This window comes from Nyctibius grandis, chromosome Z, assembly GCF_013368605.1.
Source record: "Nyctibius grandis isolate bNycGra1 chromosome Z, bNycGra1.pri, whole genome shotgun sequence".
NCBI classification, from domain to species: domain Eukaryota; kingdom Metazoa; phylum Chordata; class Aves; order Nyctibiiformes; family Nyctibiidae; genus Nyctibius; species Nyctibius grandis.
In genome coordinates, this window is record NC_090695.1 from 75,419,336 (window position 1) to 75,440,242 (window position 20,907).

Genomic DNA, 20,907 nt, shown 5'->3' on the forward strand with positions numbered 1-20,907 from the left:
TGCACTGAGGAGAGTTGGGTGCATGAGGGACAAAACCTTTTAGCTGTGTTCTCCTCAAGGGAAAGGAATGGAGAATAAATGGAGTAGCGGGTGGCCTTGAAGTTGATGCATGCTTTCTTGATCAGGAAGCAGCTGTTTTTCTAACTTCTGTTTTTAAATTTGGGCATCTCCTCAGAGTCAGACTAACCTGATTTGTTTCCTTTTCCTGGCTATTGGTAAAACTTCAGCTTTCGAAATTGCCAGTGGGGCAGAAGGGTGTAACTGTAGTGTGAAAGAGGAAAAAGTTTTATACAGCCCAAGCGGAACAGTCAGGAAAATGCTGAAAGCTTGAGGTAGGCATCGTACATAGTTCAAGTGGAGCAGGTGCTGTATCTCTAAAAGTGGATGTTGACTTTAAAACCCTTCAAGCTATCAAGATGCTGTATTTGAAGAGTCCTCAAGTTGTCTCCTGTCACCCCATTGAATCAGTTTTCTTCTGTTGTGCTTAGTAGGCTCAAGAGGACTGCAGATGTATAAAGCTGAAGGAAAATGTCTGCAGTAAGATCCTGTTACTTCTTGCAGGATACATCTGCATTTTGACAGAATTGTATTGCCTTGGAGAGCACTTTGCTAGAAGGCTGGGAGCTAGCACATGAGACTGGGACAGCATGTGCAAGTGTTTAAACGAATAAGAGCAAAAACTGTAGCTGGCAAGGTTTAGTGAATGGTAGGGTGCAGTTGAAAAGTCTGAGCATATCCTTTCCTTTAAACAACGGTCTCATTTATAGTATTGATCAAATCTGTTCACAACTTGTTTGAGGTTTGCTATTTGTTTCAGGCCTGAATGGCTGGCTGTGTGATCTAGTGATGGTTTTGGTGGAACTCTTGCTGAACATCAGCAATATTGCTGTGTTCAGACATGCCCAACTTGACATTTAGTTAGGCTTTCAAATATAACAAAAGTAGTCGTTTCCCCTCAGCTGGCTTTAAACTTTTTTAAATGAAAGAGGACAATGAAAAGGAAGAGTACAATTTTGTGCCGAGTTCTTTCATCCTGTGCATATGCTAATTAATGCTGCATGTTGATGCTCTCTTGTTCAGGGAATAAGTTATATTGGTAGAAGTGGTTGTATGTCTAAATTGACCTGAATAATTAGGAACATAAAAATGGTTTTACTTTGTTGGAGTATCACTTGAACTGATCACTTAACAGAAAGCAGGTATTTGCTTTTTTACAGAAGAATATTAGAGTTGATACTCTATGGTGTCTAAGACAACTTGAATTACACTGTACATTTCTGTCCCCTTACCCCATCTGACAGGGTAATTAGTAATTGCAGTCAGATAGAAGAGCTCCTGTGTGGTCTCTAGATTACTCCATTCCCAAGAAATGTCCTCACCTTGTTGTTCACGCATTATTTTTTCAGAAATGCTTGCAAATCTTTATGCTGACTTCTTTCCTAATACGCTTGTTTGGAGCATCCCATAGGTTCTTAGGTGTTTTACAGGAATGCCAAGAGTTTCCGAAAGCACAGCATACTGTGTGGAGACATTTTTTTTTTAATCTGTGTATACTTTTTTGGTGTTCCCTTTAAATTTTTACATTCAGTAGATAACTTGCTCTTTCTTCCTTCTGTCCTTGTAGTGCAGTCACCAGGACTATCAAACTCTTTCCCTGATAGCAGAATTCATGCCTATACCGATGGCTGTTTCTTGTTCAGCTCTCTGCAGTTGTCAGCTTGTCTTCTCATTGCCTACCTGGAATGGGCAGGTCTAGCTGCCTCTTCATCCTTGCTTGAAAGCTTCTGCAGATTGACTTTTGCAGCACCAATCACAAGCATGAATTAAAATCCTTTTGCTTACATCCCATGTGACTTTTTTCATATCCTTCTTCCATCTCTTCACTCACTTTCTCATGATGCCTGTGGGGCCAAGGTATAGAAGTGTTAAGCAGTATTGTGTAGTGATTCATACGAGAGTGGGTGTTGAAAGGCTTCCCTTCTAACCTGTCACCTTAGAGAGTCTGTGTAGTTGGGTTTTATTGTTGCATAGGTCTCCTCTGCTTTCTGGTCTTAGAGTTGCCTGTGTTTACATTGCTAACTTTGTAAGTTACTTTGAAAATTTTGAGACTACCTTATTATCAGAAGATAATTCTAAGTTTTCTGTGAGGTTTCTTTTGTCTTTGATCAGTATCGTATCACAAAGTTCTTCCTTGTAACTGTATGAGATGCTGTACTGGTTGGTTCTCTGGGGCTGAGTGAGTTTTTCTGTGGAGCAGTATCCTAATCTAGTTTGTGCTACAGATTTTTTCACTAGCGTAATGGAGGGAATGACACAAATGAATGGACCTGCATGTGGGGAGGGCTGCTAATGGAAAAATTGTTTATGCTGTTTTAAAATAACAGTGAAAACACAGACTGAGAAATTAGTATTGTTTAGCCTGTTTGTGCAGACTTACCAAGCACAATATGTGCTGTTAATGTGTGGACATCAGAATAACCAGCAAGCTCTCCTTGACAGCTATCCTTCCTACAGGGAAACTGAAAGAGTGAGTAGTGTTCTGTTCTGACAGGTAAGGTTGTTGACTGAAGATATGCCCTCTGGCCTGTATGTGCCTTTACCCATAAGAAGTTTGGGGTATTCTAGCAGCCTGTTAGTAGTTTTTGCATATGCTGGATTCATCAGCCTCCATTATCTCTTACTGCACAGCTTTTTTGAGTATGCACAAATTAATGCTGTGCTTTCATGAAGGCTCCTAAGATATTTGACTATTTGAAGAAAAAAAGAGCCCTTCAAATTAAATATTTTTGGAGATATTAAAATTTTTTTGAGTTCTGTTTTTTTAAAGCAAAATTCAGCATCTAGATTATGTACAACTTCTCTTTGCTAAATTACCTTTGTTCCGGTTGTGAGTCAAAATACGTGGTATAAATCCTCTGTGAAACATCTGGGTATTTCAATTTTAAAAAAGAGAATAACTTTATTACAAGCTGAGACTAAAGTTCTGGCTTAGACCTTCATATCTGGAAGATATAAAGGACATTGTACTGAGCCATGGCATTCTGCTTGTTCTGTTGAATGGTATGAAAACGAAGTCTGTAACATCTTCTTATCCAAATAGCAACACGTAATAATTGTTGCTGGCTTCCATTGTACTGTCTGTACCCAAGAGAAAAAAGGGCAAGTACTGAATTCTAAAGCACATTACGAAGTCTTCTGGTGTGCAACTCTTCAGGAGCTTGTTAGGATCTCTTAGGATTTTGAGAGCGTTGTATCAGCTCTGACCCTAGAAGCTGGAAGCATCTCAAGGAACAGCCTCAGTTGCCTCTGAACAGTGGTAACCTGTTGGAGGAGGCAGATGTGTTTAGTATCTGGTGTCTGACCACTTAGATTCAAGGTGCTGATTTTTCTGTAATCACCTTTATAATAATACCACTTAGAACTGTATAGCTTAACCAAGGCAGGCATCAGTGCGGTGATTTTGGTGTCATGTCTATAAATAGAAGTAAATTCTGTATATAGAACTGATGTGAAATCATTTTTTTCCTCAATGACAGGGATGCACAGGTATGAATCAAAACAGGTGGTCATAAAGACTTTGGCCAGAAGTGTGGTGCGCTAAGGGTTTCTCCCTAGTATATGCACCTGAGGTGGTAACAGTGGTTGAAGGCTTTTCTGTTTTGTTACCCCACTTTGGTTCTGTCTCAGCAGTGCCAGGATCCAGCCTCAGCTTCCATTTTCAGCTGAACATGAGCAGTTGAGTATGTTACATACCCAAATACCTGTTTTGCAGGGAAAATTAGTAGACCATTGTGGCTATTATTTTGCTGGTCTTCATCTTGCTAGCTCCACTTTATTTTCTAAAGTTCTCATATAAAAATCTACTGTTGGTGTAATTGGAACTGTTCTATGGCAGCCAGAACTAATCGCATAAACCGTATGGCTTTTTAACTTGTGATGTCTTTTTTTTTTTTTAAAAAAAAAAAGGCTAATTGCTCTCTGCTAGGCAAACCTTACTCATTACTTACTTGAACGGCAGCTAATTAGAAACTGGGATTCAGTTAATGCCACAAACAGTGTTTAAGAGTGTTTGGACTTAAAATCCTGACTGTGCTTGGTGAATTAAAAGTAAGTTTATTGAAAGGTAGATGGCTCCCATGCACTGCATGTTAACAAAGGGAACCACTCACAGGTTCGCTGAACTGAACAACTTTGTCTTCAGTTCTGCTTCTTTTCAGGACTGTAAAGAGCGAGCAGATTTCCTTTTCCAACTTGTCTGGTTCTCCTCCTAATCTGAATGTATTTTAAGACAAAGTTACATTTCTTTAACAGGCATAGAGCTCTGTTTCCTGAACTGACTGATTTCTTACGTTTTGAATGCAGTAATTGCTGAGCTATTCTAATAATCTGAAGTATAATACTGTCTCTGAGGCTAAGAGTCAAAAACTGTATTAGCTTTTTTAATGGTCCTAGTGATTCTTCAGTAGCTCAGTATTTTAAAACTTTTTTGGAGACTTTTTTCACAGCTCAAATTCTATGTTAATGTGCATTTTAACTTAAAGTACAGTATTTAGGCTGGAAACTGATTTTTTAATTTTTTTTTTTTTCTTTGGTGTAATTAGTGATATTCCTTATTTTTTTTCAGGTCAGGTAGAAGTATAAATAAAAGGGTAATAACTCTATAGTTTTTTCCAAACTAGATGTAAAAGTTCATGCCGTACAGCTTTGGAAGTATTAAAAATGGTAGAAGAATTGGTAGAGCAAAACTTGGGTTTGAGACATAATGGTGTGGTAGTTAGAGAACTGACTGACTAGTACATTGATATGAGTACCTCGTGGAACACTTCAGTGAAGACAGATGTTATGCAAACTGGAGGTACTTCAATTGAGAGGTGCTCTTTGCTTTCTCGAAGTGCTGTAATGCTCAAGGGCACAGTGAGGTCTGTGTAGCGAGTACCCTGAAGTCCTGTGCACACAAGTAAGCTGTCCTATTGAAGTTTTCCATCTGCAGCCCATGGCTCAGAGGAAGCAAATAAGTCTTACCAGGTTATGCTGCTTTGCTGAGAGCCACAGAGATCTGAATATATCATCTTACGCACATCACTACAGTCTCTGTAGGACAGAGAATTTTGTAGATAGCCACTGTAATGCAGTCTCCTTAATAAAGCTTGTCTGGACTTGAAAGTCTCAACTGACTTCTTTTAGTTTTTCTTCATGTAATAAGCAGTTCAGCAGACATACTTGCCTGTGTACAATGGAGAGCTTCAGAAGTGCAGTTGTTAGCATTGGTTTTGGGTTGAGACCAGAGAGAATGGTTTGCATGCTTGCAGCTGATACCAAAGCCTCAGTGTTTTGCATAAAGAGATGACTAAAGGGCTTTTTCGAATTAAGATAGAAATAAAGACCATACGTAAAATCAGCTAACCATATGGACTTCGGTAGCAAACTGAAATGATGTGTTTATAAACCCTGGATGCAGCAGCCTTCCGAAATACAGTCCTTTTTTTTTTTTTTTTTTTAATCAAGTTTAAACTACTTCATCTGCTAGCCGGGGCAAAAAGAATCTCTCGTATTTACATCAGTCTCAAGCAGTGGCAACAGTCAGGAGTCTTCCTGTTTGTGCTAGTATTGTGGTTATGTTTAACATCTGGACTACTTGTGATCATCTGCAAATGGCCCATTAGCTTTTGTGGTATCCTCCTAGCACTGTTCAATTCAAATCCAACTGGGTTTGCGATGATGTTTTATTTAATAGCAAACAACAATGTGCTTGGGGACAAATATACCCTGATGAAGAACTCTTGCGTATTTTGCTCCAGTTATTCCACTTGAGAAATCCTTGACTCTATTGCCACTTGTATGTCCGGTGGTACTCTTAAACAGCTGTTGGAAGGAGACTTACTGAATACCATCTGTGCAAGATTTTATTTTACTTAATTTTTAAAACCTAGGATTTTAGGAGCAGACTGGATTCTAGCAGAGTAGTTTGTTGTCTTGTGTAATTTTTTGTGGGCTGGGAAAGGCCTGTAAGGGGAGCTGTTTTTCAGTGGTGCATGGTCATCTTACATGCTAATGGAAAATCGACTCACTGCATTTTCTGTGTTTCCTCTTCAGTCTTGAAGATTTAAAAATTTGTTGTGTGGTATAGTTCCTTTTAGGCATGGTGTGGTTCTAGAGGTAGTTTCCAGGGTAGACGCAAGGGTAACTAGACTGCATTGTCTTCTAAATCTTCTTAAAAATAAGCGTCTTATTTCGTGTAAGAAAAATAACTTTAGAACTGAATTTGGAAAGATTAGATTGGAATTGCCTCAAATCCAATTAAGCCACACTGCATGGACGTGCTGGGAATATAAATGAATTACTGTAAATTTGTACAAACTGATCTGTTGCATTATCTTGCTAATCTAACATATGGTACTTTTTGTGTCCATATTGCAGACGGCAACTCCAAACTAACATGGCAGTCAGACTGTGTGATGTGGCTTCTCTGCTTAGAAGTGGTTCGTGGGCAGCAGAGCCTTGGACTGGGGTCTGTGGGAACTTTTCTTAAATTCTGTAGGCTGCTTTTTTACATGTTAATAGTGCTGAGGCCATACCAAACTCTTTAATCTCCCATTTGGAACATTAACTCTCTTCTACGTTTCGTTATAGGTTGTAGGTTGTGTCCTTACTCTATGAGAGCCTAGAGCGCACTGGCGTACCATGACAACTTTTTCTATAATACGGTGATCTCCTGTAGAAATTACACTGCAGTGGCTTGCCTTTCTTCTAATGTCAATTAGATTTTAGTGCTAATTCAAAATACTTGGTGGATAATTGAAGAGTAGTATTGTACTAAAATGGTTTTGGTATGGTCTGAATACTAAATTTCAGTAACTTAAAAGAACTGTGTACTGTGTATTTATGATTACTATTTTAAAAGTATATTTGCAAGTCTTATTCTAAGATTGTTTGAAAACTGTAAATTTAAAAATAAACTTACACTATTTTTCTGGGTGGAAAATATTTAGTAACTGCTGAAGTGCTTTGTGTTTTATGAACAGTTGTATTCAACCTATCAGTGGAATATGCATTACTTGTAAAACATATTAGTATCACTTTATTCAGAGCAGATGGTTCTATAGCTGAGAAATACTGTAATTTCAGCACACACAGGCTACTGCAGCTGTTCACTTGAATGTTGGCTTAGGATCTCATTCTTGCCACCTGAACATGAAAATAAATGTGCAATTAAGTGAGGATTGTTTGTTGTCCTTGCTAAATCCTGCTGATTTTGATCAATGAACACTTTAAATTTGAGAAAAAAGAAAAAGAGAAAAAAAAAATAGCAATCCTAGAGAGCCTCAGCCAGAGCACAGCATTTGTGGCTACTAGCTCTGCCAGATATGCTAGTGTTTTGAAAAGTAATTTATCTTAATTGGGATCATCTACTTTCTCATCTTTTCAGCAGACTTGTTTCATCAGTCCCAGGAACAGGTTACCCCTTGGAGTTCATCACAAGGGAAGAACATGTTGTTCCAGTTGTAGCTCCTCAAGAGAACTAGGTTACATTTTTATATTAAATATTCTTAATAGATGCATCTTCCCTTTTTTGCATTGTGCTGAAGTAACCTTTTGGAAAATACTTTATGCAGAACATAGAAATGTGGTCCCAGGAATGTCTGAATTGTAGTTTAAGACACTCAACTTACCCTCTCTCATGTTTTTGGGAAATAAAAATTTGCAATCACTGAGTACAGTTGGCCTAATCAACAGTTTGGGTATGCATTGATTGCGTATGCTGCTATGAACAGGACGGTTAGGACAGATGACCTCCAGAGGTCCTGACATTACACTGCGATTTTACAACAGGCTTTTTTGTGTGATAATCCCTCCTAGAAATTTAAGTATGAGGTTGGATTTCAGTGATTGCTGGGTTTTTTTAGTGAAACTTCTGTGTTGGAACGCTTATTACTGGAGTATTAATTTATATTTTCTGTTGGACATGGTCCTGTATAGTTGGTCTCAAACAGGGTAGGCTGCCCACGTCTTGGATTTTAGGCTGCCATTAAAAATCGTCTGTATTTACCAACTGTTACCATTCAGTGACTGACTGAGATGGCAGAGAGCTTTTTGTATGTGTGGTAGCTTGTGGGCAAGTACTGGCACTTCTCCACAGGATTGCTGCTGTATCTGCCAATCATACAGTCAGTTACTTGGGGGTGAAATGCAGTAGTTCCTGGAGTGGTGACCACTTCCTTATTTTGATGTCTAAAAGTAAATCAAAGTCTCAAATTTAACTGTTCTCAGGTTGAAGGGGAGGGAAGAAGTGAGAACCAGGAATTGTTAGTTTAATCAAATTTAGAAACCTACTTCCAGCCTGTGGTGACAGAAGATTGACCTAGAGGTTATCAAGGAGGAGTTTGTTTTCTATCCCAGCATATTCGTGTATCTCTAAATATCTCCTTAAATTCCTAATCTTGCTTTCTGCTATTACTTATGAGAAATAGGCTCAGAATACAGTTAACACCCACCTCTTTTTGAAACTAACCAAATATTGTCACTTTAAAAGCTACATTTCATATCATTTCAGTTATCAGTTTTAAGTTACTAGAACTGATAACCCTTGCAAGAGGGCAGTTCTGCTTGGTAACTTCTATACTAGAAAGATGCCCCTAAATGAAGGAAATGGGGGAGGATGGAAACTAAGCTTTGAGTGTTGTCTTCAATTGAGAGAGCTCCTAGAAGATTTTAGTGAAAACTTTATTTGCCTGTAAGTTTTTAAAGTATTGCCTTGACTAAGAGTTAAAATCCTTCTGTATTGTTGGGGTTGTTTTTGCATATAGAGGCAGTATGTGGCCCTGGCAATACCACTTCTGCATAGTGACAGGTCATCTAGATTCTTGTTTGGACTCTCCTGATAGATGGTGAAATATGAATTTTGATGGTTCTTGTTTTCTGTGTTTTTCAGCAGGTAATTGCTGCCATGGAAACACAACTGTCTAATGGACCAACTTGCAATAACACAGCCCATGGTTCAACCACCATAAACAATTGCTCATCACCAGTTGATTCTGGAAACACAGAAGACAGCAAGACCAATTTAATAGTCAACTACCTTCCACAGAACATGACACAAGAGGAACTGAAGAGTCTGTTTGGTAGCATTGGTGAGATAGAGTCCTGCAAGCTTGTTAGGGACAAAATAACAGGTATGTTGGTTTTGGGATTTTCTGCATCTTTTCGTTTTCCAAGCAGTGAGCCATCAGATGGTGTTTTGCCATTCTCTTAAATCATGGAATAAAGGCAGAAGAAACCGGTGCTGGTGTTGCTAGTCCAAAGGAACTTGGGCTCATCGTTATCTAGGTTCTACACCCAAAAAATTTAGCGTTTGTATTTGCATTTCATCCAGGTTTGTAAGAGTGCTATAAATGCTTACAGGGCATTTAAATCTTCTGAGCTTTAGAGTCTTTGGAAAGAAGATTCGGATGTGTAAAAGCATATATTTATACAAGGTTTACTTGAGTTTTTATTCAACTCCATTGGAGTCATGACTTCATTAGCCCTAGTTGGTGCAAAACTTCCTTTTTCAGGGATGGCGTAATTAAACTTGTACCTTGGGAAAACGGCAGACTACTGTACTTCGTAGGTAAAGCCACTTTTGCATTGCAGCACTTGAGCAGTTTCCTTAGGATGCACACTTGAATTGATATGTGCTGTCTTGAGGGCAAGAATGAACTGCAGTGTGATGTATTCTATTAGTACTTTATTTTAGCAACAGCTGGTGCATAGGTTGCATGTATTTAGACCAGTCATTTAATTTTGAAAGAACTACCAGATGGATGCCTGCACTTTAAAACAAGAATGAAACGATAGCTGGAAAAGTTCAGTTTGTCTCATCACCATTTTTCAACTCTATGCCCTCTTAAATTAAAAAACATTGATGTACCACTTATGCTGACAGTTTTGTTCAGAAATGTTGACTTTGGTGTTTTAGTTCCTGGCTTTTTTGCAGAGTCCTCAAATACTTGGCTTTCAAGAATGCATCTTTAACTTATGTTTTTGGTTGCAACTGTTGAATGTGCTGGTTAGCTTCTGTGTGTTTAAAACCGTACCTCTTCGAGGCTGCATGTTCTCTATGCCTTGGTTTAAGGGATGGAAGCCAGTATTTTCCTATTACTGAAATGTAGTGACAGAACATGGAAGTTTTTCCTCACACTCAATAAAAACTTTTGTGACTTGGTGTTCCCTGAGTAGCACAGTGGGAAGTGGGAAGACAAAAGCTTTAGTTGACGCAGATTCCATGTAGTTTCAGCCCCTACTACACATTTGTGTTGATGGCTTGGGTGTGCTTAGAGACGTATTCCCCAACTGTGTACAAGAATAGTGGAGGACAAGGCCTAAAAACCTTCAGGCAGCACTGACCCTAACCTGAGGACTTGTCTTTGGCATATAGTGCATGCTTTATTTTCTTGTCCTGATGGCATAAGTGCTCCTTTAGCATGGCAGAAAGAAGTTATGCCACCTTTACCCACATTGATGTAGTCACTACAGTGTGATCACTGCAAGGATAATGCCTAAACAAGAATCTGGCAGCAAAAAGATACTAAGGGGAGTATTTCCCAAGTGTTTAGTTTATCTACATCTGCACCTGCTGAGGGTGAGCCAGAGTGAGCTAAGTTAGGGATCTCTTTTCCTAAATTTGACTATCTTGTCTGCTGCACAGTGAGACTGACTTTAGCTAGACCCTGTACCTTTTTTCAATAATACACAGTACTTTAATTGCTAGTGCTTATACCTGCATTCTGCTAATATACAATTAGTGGAAATACTGATATCATCTTTGAATCTCTATCATCTTCGAAAGGACATGGAGAAAAGGAGAGGTTCCTGAGGACTGGAGGAAGGCCAATGTCACTCCAGTCTGTAAAAAGGGTAAGAAGGAGGACCCAGGCAACTACAGGCCAGTCAGCCTCACCTCCATCCCTGGAAAGGTGATGGAGCAGCTCATTCTGGATGCCATCTCTAAGCATGTGGAGAAGGTCATCAGAAGTAGTCAACATGGATTCACCAAGGGGGAAATCATGCTTGACCAATCTAATAGCCTTCTGTGATGACATGACTGGCTGGGTTGATGAGGCGAGAGAAAGTGGATGTTAACTTCCTTGACTTCAGCAAGGCTTTTGACAGTCTCCCATAACATCCTCATAGGAAAGCTCAAGAAATGTGGCTTAGATGAGTGCACAGTAAGGTGGATTGAGAACTGGTGGCTGGTCACTAGCAGTGTTCCCCAGGGCTCAGTTCTGGGGCTGGTGCTGTTCAGTATCTTTATAGATGATCTAGACGTAGGGATTGATTGCACCCTCAGTAAATTTGCAGATGACACCAAGCTGGGTGGGAGTGTCGATCTGCTGGAGGGTAGGAAGGCCCTACAGAGGGATCTGGACAGGTTAGATAGATGGGCCGAGACCAATGGCATGAGGTTCAACAAGAACAAGTGCCGGTCTTACACTTTGGCCACAACAACCCCATGCAGCGCTCCAGGCTGGGGGAAGAGTGGTTAGAAAGCGGCCCGGTGGAAAGAGACGTGGGGGTGCTGATGGACAGGCGGCTAAACATGAGCCAGCAGTGTGCCCAGGTGGCCAAGAAGGCCAATGGCATCCTGGCCTCTATTAGGAATAGTGTAGCCAGCCGGTCTAGGGAAGTGATCGTCTCTCTCTACTTGGCACTGGTGAGGCCGCACCTTGAATCCTGTGTCCAGTTCTGGGCCCCACACTTCAAGGAAGATGTTGAGGTGTTGGAGCGAGTCCAGAGGAGGACAACCAAGCTGGTGAAGGGTCTGGAGGGTCTGACCTATGAGGAATGGCTGAGGGAGCTGGGGTTGTTTAGGCTGGAGAAGAGGAGGCTCAGAGGTGACCTTATTGCTGTCTACAACTACCTGGAGGGAAGTTGTAGTGAAGTGGGAGTTGGCCTCTTCTCCCAGGCAACTAGTGATAGGACAAGAGGACATAGCCTCAAGCTTTGCCAGGGGAGGTTCAGGTTGGACATTAGGAAGCATTTCTTCTCAGAAAAGGTCATTAGACATTGGAACGGGCTGCCCAGGGAGGTGGTGGAGTCACCATCTCTGGATGTGTTTAAGAAAAGACTGGACATGGCACTTAGTGCCATGGTCTAGTTGAGATGGTGGTGTCAGGGCAATGGTTGGACTCGATGATCCCAGAGGTCTCTTCCAACCTGATTGATTCTGTGCTTCTGTGAACTGGCTGAACGACAGAGCCCAGAGGGTTTTGATCAGTGGTGCTGAGTCTAGGTGGAGGCCTGTGGCTAGTGGTGTTCCCTAGGGCTCAGTACTGGGCCCAGTCCTGTTTAACTTACTCATCAATGACCTGGATGAAGGAACAGAGTGTACACTCAGCAAATTTGCGGATGACACAAAACTGGGAGGGGTGGCTGATACACCAGAAGGCTGTGCTGACATTTTGCGAGACCTGGACAGGCTGGAGATCTGGGCAGAGAGGAACCTCATGAAGTTCAACAGAGTGAAGTGTAGAGTCCTGCACCTTGGGAGGAATAACCCCATGCACCGGTACAGGTTGGGGGCTGATCTACTGGAGAGCAGCTCTGCAGAGAAGGACCTGGGTGTTCTGGTGGACAGCAAGTTCACCGTGAGCCAGCAATGTGCCCTTGTGGCCAAGAAGGCCAATGGTATCCTGGGGTGCATTAGGAAGAGTGTGGCCAACAGATCCAGGGAGGTTATCCTTCCCCTCTACACGGCCCTGGTGAGGCCACATCTGGAGCACTGTGTGCAGTTCTGGGTCCCCCAGTTCAAGAAACATAAGTAATTACTGGAGAGAGTACAGTGAAGGGCTACAAAGATGATCAAAGGACTGAAGCACCTTTCTTATGAGGAGAGGCTGAGAGCTGGGTCTGTTCGGCTTGGAGAAGAGAAGACTGAGAGGGGATCTTATCAACACTTAGGGGTGGGTGTCAAGAGGAGGGGACCAGACTCTTCTCAGTGGTGCCCAGTGACACAGGACAAGGGGCAATGGGCACAAGGTGAAACATGGGAAGTTCCGTCTGAATATGAGGAGGAACTTCTTTACTTTGAGTGTGGCAGAGCCCTGGAATAGGCTGCCCAGGGAGGTTGTGGAGTCTCCTTCTCTGGAGATATTCAAAACCCACCTGGATGCAACCCTGTGCAACATGCTGTAGGTGAACCTGCTTTGGCAGGGGGTTGGACTAAATGATCTTCAGAGGTCCCTTCCAACCCTTAACCATTCTGTGATTCTGTGATATGGCACTGACTAATCACTATCTTCTTTGAGGATGCTTTTTTCTGTCATCATTCTTTCGTGCTGGAGACAGCATTTGTGACTGTCTCTGATAAGTTTTTTACTTGTGCATGGTGTGAGAATAACCTGTTACATATAAAGGGATGTTTTTGGCATTGGTCACTTTTGTTTATAGGTCTTGGCTACGGTCCTCTAAACAGTTTTGTTGCCAAACTACACTTCTGTGTCCCCAGACACAAGGTGGATTCTCAAGCCCTACTTCTTCAACTTCCTGCAGTTCAGCTCCATACAGCATCAGTCAATCTTATGCTTGACTTCAGGTACCTTAGAAAGTAGAAACTAAAGAGGAGAAATGGCTATAGTCAGGTCTAGAGAGGTGATGCTGTACTTCTGAGACTGCAAGAACGGGAATTTAAGTCTCGATCTTTTCTACTGACTGTTCTGTTAATTTGAAAGCAAATGCCCCCAAAACAACGGAATCCTGCCTGAAGAGTATGAATTTCAAAATACAACTACCAGAACATATACCGCTGTCTTGGTAATTCACTAGGCCATGCTTCATGGCTGTTCCTCATTTCAACTAGTGATTGCTGACAACTTACCCTCCCTGAGGTAGGGACCATTTAGTGGCACAAAATGAGTCAAGATAAGAGCCTTCTTAAAGCCCAACACTGAGCCTTTGGCATCCTTCTTATCAAATAGTCTCTGGCTGACTTCTGTGCCTTTGAATGAAGGTTGCTTTGCCTCCTTTTTGGATCTGAATGACCAGCACTTCTTCCCGCAGCAGGTGGCTTGCTCTTAACACATTAGGTAGTGGAATGGTTAAATCTGTAAAGTACCCTGCCTCAGCATGGTAGCCTTACTGAAACCACTGCTTTTAGTCCTTCTGGGCTGACCAAATGTCAAAGCAATCTTTGCGCTTCACCATGAAGAATACTGAGTATGCTTGGGGGTGCCAAAGAGACTAGACTGGGCTGATGCCACACCTTGCTGTCTTCAGCTGAAGGCCAGTTGAGGCAGAAAACAAGCCTGTCTTCTCTGCAGGTAATGACTTCAGTGCTTCGAAACAAAAACTCCTTTACTTAGCCATCTCCTGACCTTTTGTTCCAGGAGTGGAAAGATATAACTGGTACTTGATCAGTTAGTGGGATGACTGTTGAAAGTGTTTATCCATGTCGTGTGGATCTGAGTTCACATATTTAGCATTCCTTATTAAAGTTGCTTGAGGATTATTTGCTTCTCCCAATTAAGAGGCTGCTGCAGGCACACAGAAGTGAGCCCCAAGGTCTTAATGATGGATGTGCAAATTGCCCACATCCTTAAGTAATGGTTTTGATGTTTTATATGTTAGAATCTCACATTACTGCTACTTAGTGTCAAAAGACTCCTTGCCTGGGAATGGCATGGAGCAAGACTTAATTGCAGACCTCTTGTTTGAAGGTGTGATGTCTTCTGTATAGCAAAAAGTGATGCCTAAGAAGGATACTGAATTTAAGTTACATTCTTCCTAGGTGAGAACTCCAGGGTTGGAACTATTGGGGTTACAGTTGGTGTTTCTCCTTTGTCAGAGAGCAGCTTGTCAGCTTTGAGGCATACTTTGAGCTGCCAGCAAAAACATTGCATCAGTCTTGGTCCAAAAGGTTTTAGTATAAATGAGACTGAGAAATGTGGTGTCTGACCTTATAACTGCATTGGGAGCAATGCTTCTGATTTAAGTAGCCTGAAGCAAGATTACCTTGTGTTTGTGGATGCTGGGGAACGAATGCTCTAGTTCCAGTCCTGTTCTTGGTCATTTTCAGGTTTTCTACAGAGAGTTCTTGAAAAGCAAATTTTTCTTTTCTTTCTGCAGTTCAGAACAGGGATTGTTAACCAGGTTTCTGTGAAGGAAGAGATTTGGCATGAATTTCAGAATTATATTGGTTTAATTCCTGTGTTAAAGCAGTCATTTTTTTCATCTTAAATGAACTGTCATGAGTACTAGATGCTTCGTGAATACCTTTAATTGATGAGAAGTTCACGGGAGCATAGAAATTGAAATACACTTTCATACAGGCTAAACTGCAAATGAGAATTGATAAGGGACAAAGCTTTGGTCTACCTTTGACTGTCTAATTCAGGTTGGTCCATATCAGTACTGGATGCATCCTCTGGCTACTTCATGAGGTGAAACTTCATTTATGACATGTTGGAACTGAGAGCTGCTTGCCAAGCAGAAGAGACTTCTCCAGTACAGGAATATCCAGAAATCTGGTAGTATCTGCATGGGTGAATGAAATGAAACATGCAAGTGAACCGTTTCTCAGCAGTGAAACATTACTTGATGAAGAAAACAAGACATTCTGACCTATCTGTCCATATTAGCAGGCAGCATCAGAGTCACAGACCATATCCTACTGATGTGTTCCACTAGTAAATTTTAAGAAGCCTGCTACATACTGGGTCATCAATGCCATGTATTGAAATTCAGAGGCATCAAGGATGGCTACTGCCATCTTGACCCCAAATTCTTGTCAGAATAGCCTGTGGATTTGAACCAAATGATTTCCCACCCTATTGTCTAATATTCAGTCTGCAGTCACATCTGCAACACTGGAGTGCATTTAAGACTGCATTATAGCAGTGCCCCAGTTCCTTGAAGCTGTCTGCACACTTTAGGATTGAGATGAGTTGAGCTCAAGGGTCTCCCTGCCTCTGGAAAACCTGTTGGAGGGAACGAGGCACCCTGGAGTTTGCTTTTTAATTTCATGTAAGTAGTCTGAAGCCCTGTTTTTAAAGGGCTGTATTAGTAGCTTCAGTAGTGCTTTTTCCATGGAGTGGAATTTGTTAAAACATCGTCTTAATTGTTTCAACCAATGGGTATAGCTCCTTGCAGTGTACTGTCAACTTCAAGTTTGTGTCCCTTTATTGATTTTTATCTAAGGGTTTAGTTGTGAAGGAGGTAGGGGAGAAAGCTGAATTGCAGAAGGTTCCTGCTGGTCATCTCCAAGCATGCAGTTCACGGGCACAACTTGCTGTTGGGGCAACATTGGTAGCTGAAGTGAAGTTTATTTGCTCAGCTAATGAAAAAACACTGAAAGTGTTCTCAGTAAGAATTAAAATAGCTATTTGCTGTTCTGTTGTTTTACTGAAGGTAGAGAAGTTAAACCTTGATACTAATGAAGATTTTAAAGGGTGCTGAACGAGAGTCTCTTCATGTGAGAATCCCCTCACAAGAGCAGCATCTGAGAAGTGGCGCACAAATGTCACTTATCTTCACTTGCTAACCGGAGAATCTGTCTGGAATGAGTCATTGTGCCCAGATATTTTGGAGTCTATGTTAACTCTTACGTGCTTTTGACTAATGCAGATGTATGTATGTACAAGGTACAAAACTACCACATGAACTAATTAGTTGTACAATAGGTGGGAGACCCTGATCTCAGCAAAACATCATAACTGAATTCTTATCAGCTGCTCTGGATAACTGTATAATTTAGTTTCGTAAATGCTTTTACGTATTTAAAAGTAGCAGATAACATTTTACTAACATTGGTCATAATTCAGTGTGTGCGATGTATATGCATACAGTCAGTGCAGTGTTTGAAGGGACTCTATGCTGTCAGATCCTTGGTTATAGAGTACTCTCTTCTGGTGCAGAGCCTGAGGAAGCACCTGGTGACAGTGCTGAACTGTAGCCTGCCGAAACAGCTGAGGCTGTGAGATGGAGAAGGATTTTTCTTTCTGTGGGTTAGGTACTGTGTCTCTGTAGAACGTGAGTGAAACACTAATCTCTTAGTTCTAGCTCTTATTCTTGCTGTGACTTCTACAGCAATCTTCCAGTAATAAAGGAAAAGGTATCTTGTGTCCTCAGTGGAAGCAGCAGGAAGTGTGTTGTCTGACTGGCTGCTTCACTCTAGAACATGTGAAACTCGTTAACCTCTAGTTTGTTCTACTTCTGTCATACCAGTGCAAAAACTCCTAGCCCATGTTAGTGTCTGGCAAGAGCAGAGCTGTTGGAAACCTTATCCCTTGTCAGTGCTATTGCAAAGCTCCTGACTTTTTCTGTATGTGAACTTGTAAGTTTCAGAGTGATCTCATTGTTCAGTTGAGCCTAGGCTGGCAGTTTCTTTCAAGTCTCTTGTCACTGTTGCTGTCAACACTGTTAGCTTACTCTTCAACCCTAAATCTTTCACTTGCCTTAGTGTAAGACTAATTCTAGGGCATGTAAACTAACCTTACAGGAATACAGGAAGAAAGTATAGTATAGTCACACAGAATCACAGAATCAACCAGGTTGGAAGAGACCTCAGGGATCATTGAGTCCAACTGTTGCCCTGACACCACCCTGTCCACTAGACCATGGCACTAAGTGCCATGTCCAGTCTTTTCTTAAACACATCCAGGGATGGTAACTCCACCACCTACCTGGGCAGCCCATCCCAATGTCTAATAACCCTTTCTGAAAAGAAATTCTTCCTAATGTCCACCCTGAACCTCCCCTGGCAAAGCTTGAGGCTGTGTCCTCTTGTCCTGTCGCTAGTTGCCCGGGAGAAGAGGCCAACTCCCACTTCACTACAACCTCCCTTCAGGTAGTTGTAGACAGCAATAAGGTCACCTCGGAGCCTCCTCTTCTCCAGGCTAAACAACCCCAGCTCCCTCAGCCATTCCTCATAGGTCAGACCCTCCAGACCCTTCACCAGCTTGGTTGCCCTCCTCTGGACTCGCTCCAACACCTCAACATCTTCCTTGAAGTGTGGGGCCCAGAACTGAACACAGTACTCAAGGTGTGGCCTCACCAGTGCCGAGTACAGAGGGACAATCACTTCCCTAGACCGGCTGGCTACACTATTCCTAATAGAGGCCAGGATGCCATTGGCCTTCTTAGCCACCTGGGCACACTGCTGGCTCATGTTTAGCCGCCTGTCCATCAGCACCCCCACGTCTCTTTCCACCGGGCCGCTTTCTAACCACTCTTCCCCCAGCCTGGAGCGCTGCATGGGGTTGTTGTGGCCAAAGTGTAAGACCCGGCACTTGTTCTTGTTGAACCTCATGCCGTTGGTCTCGGCCCATCTATCTAACCTGTCCAAATCCCTCTGTAGGGCCTTCCTACCCTCCAGCAGATCGACTCTGCCACCCAGCTTGGTGTCATCTGCAAATTTGCTGAGGGTGCACTCAATCCCTACATCTAGATCATCTATAAAGATATTGAACAGCACCGGCCCCAGAACTGAGCCCTAGGGAACACCGCTAGTGACCGGCCGCCAATTGGACTTTGCCCCATTCACCACCACTCTCTGGGCTCAGCCATCCAGCCAGTTTTTAACCCATTTAAGAGTCCACCCATCCAAGCCCCGGGCAGCCAGTTTGTCTAGGAGGATGCTGTGGGAGACAGTGTCGAATGCCTTACTGAAGTCTAGATAGACTACATCCACAGCCCTGCCCTCATCTACTAAGCGGGTCACTTGGTCATAGAAGGAGACCAGGTTGGTCGAGCAGGACCTGCCTTTCATGAATCCATGTTGGCTGGCCCCGACGCCCCGATTCTCCTGCATGTGCCGTGTAATGGCACTCAGGATGATCTGTTCCATCACCTTGCCTGGCACCGAGGTCAGGCTGACAGGCCTATAGTTCCCTGGATCGTCCTTCGGACCCTTCTTGTAGATGGGCGTTACGTTTGCTAATTTCCAGTCAGCTGAAACTTCTCCAGTTAACCAGGACTGCCGGTAGATAATCGAGATATAGTCATATACTTATGCTTTAATCTGAGAGTCTAGACTTCTTGCTGCCTTGTACTGTATGTGAAGATGGGGTGGGAGACAAATGTCGCAAGCTGTTTTCCTTCTTTTCAAGTCCCAGAGGAAGCAAGAGGAGACAAATGGTATGGCACATCTGTGGAGTGGGTTAGTCTGCAAAGTGGCTATTTATCTACAGTGTAGAAACTTTTAAACATTCCCATGACAAAAAATGAAAATTTTGAGGATGGTAAGGCAGTGAGTAGCTGGAATTAAGTATTTGCTTACATAGCACAAGTGCTTGATATAGGGAGGACCACATGAATGAACAGACCACTACAACTTTGCCATTTCCCAAAAGATGTTTGCTACTTCTGTGAAACTCCCCAGCTCTTTTTCCTTCTCAGCCTTTAATCCCAATGTGCATGGTGTTTGCAGTCCTATACCACTCTAATCTGTCAGATGCCTCTTCAAGGTTTTGAGTGCTCTGTGTGGAAGAGTAGTTTGGTGAAGCTGGCTGCTCTTTTGTGGTGTGCTGAGTCTGCGAAGGGCAGGGCTTCTTGCTGGCTGCTGCTTAGTAGTGTGCTGAGATAAGGAATGAGTTCTGGAAGCCTGACATTTTCTGATTTGGGCAGGGATATGGACAAAAGGTATTGTCTGGCAAAATGTATTTTGCTAGCAGGATGCCTTGTGCAGACCTCAACTAAAATATGAAATCAAGAATAAAAGCCCAATGGGATTGGAGGCAAATTTATATATGGTGACTGATCTCCCTGGAGCACCTTGCTTAAGACCTTGAAGCATAAATTTCTGGGGGTGGGTGTGAAAGGCAGGGTTGTTCTTAACATCGGCTTTTTAATTTTCAAAATAGTCTGTGTTTTGAACTCTGCAGCTGTTAAAATGCAGTCTCTGTGCCCTAGGGACTCAGTGTGTTGTAGCACGAATGTAATAGTCATTTTGGACTTCGTGTGCTTACTGGAAGAAAGTGCAACAACAGGGTTGGCCGACTTAGCTGGTGGTTGGAGTACTGTCCTGTTGTCTGGACTGCAGGAATAATCCTGAAGGAGTTAGTTTTCAAACAAGCCTTATGTGTGGATCCAGAACACTATTAATGGAGATTTGTCTTCAGCCTGTTAGTATTTGTATCTTATAGTTGCTCTTCTCTGATTCTGCATATTGTGGTTTAATGTTGTTGAAAAGGACTTAGCAGCATTTACTGTGCTTTTTCATAGTAAACTGCATAATTAATTGCACTTTCCATGTCTCCTGGAAGTGAGTCGTGCAAGCAGGTGGAGATGAAGGAACTTGTTTCATCTTAATTGCTGACAATAGCCGTTGATTGTCTTTGCACTTCCACTTACTTTTCACTCTTTTGCAGTCGTGACACTGTTTTGACCTTTGAGAAATTTGTAGGCTTAGCTTTTACAAATAACAAGGTAGCAAAAAACTGTTTGACTAAACCTGCATAGTCTGTTCCAGGGATTCAGTTAAATTGTCTAGTTGGCCAGTTCTTAACTACTGACATTGTGGAAACAAGCTATTTTTAAAATGGTTAAACAGTTTATTCATCCGTATATTGACCTGAATTAATGAGTTGATCTCTATATACAGCATAAGCAAGGACTTGATGTTTTAAAACTGGAACTCTTTTTATAAGGCTGAATATGATTAGGGACCTCTCTGAATGTAGTGAATCAGAACACTTTCATTAAATCACTCTGCTTTTCAGCAAGCACTGTGCTTTTTCATGGGAGTTAATGCAATATATGTTTTCTGGCACTTTTCTCCAGGCAAATTAAAATTTACTCTTGTCAGTGATCACAGTAACTTCCAAGAACCCTGTGAAAGCATTGGGTCTTGCAAACTGGAACTGGTCCTCTAGTGACATGGGATATATTGTGTGCTTTTAGCAGAGGTAGTGCTCTTTTCTTCACCTTGAAAGTCCC

At 42.0% G+C, this 20,907-nt stretch overlaps 1 protein-coding gene across 7 annotated transcripts in view; it reads left to right on the plus strand.

Moving 5' to 3' along the window:
- The first annotated feature begins 3,062 nt into the window (after window positions 1-3,062).
- ELAVL2 (ELAV like RNA binding protein 2) overlaps window positions 3,063-20,907 on the plus strand; it is a 61,204-nt gene continuing 43,359 nt past the window's right edge. For 3 of the 7 annotated variants that reach the window (XM_068422503.1, XM_068422505.1, XM_068422506.1), the window contains exons 1-2: window positions 6,437-6,508; window positions 8,930-9,170. In XM_068422503.1, the coding sequence (XP_068278604.1) occupies window positions 6,437-6,508; window positions 8,930-9,170 (313 nt within the window). Of the gene's footprint in view, window positions 3,078-6,421; window positions 6,509-8,929; window positions 9,171-20,907 lie in introns of those variants that run through there. The other 4 variants (XM_068422507.1, XM_068422509.1, XM_068422510.1 and 1 more) reach the window with 4 other exon arrangements.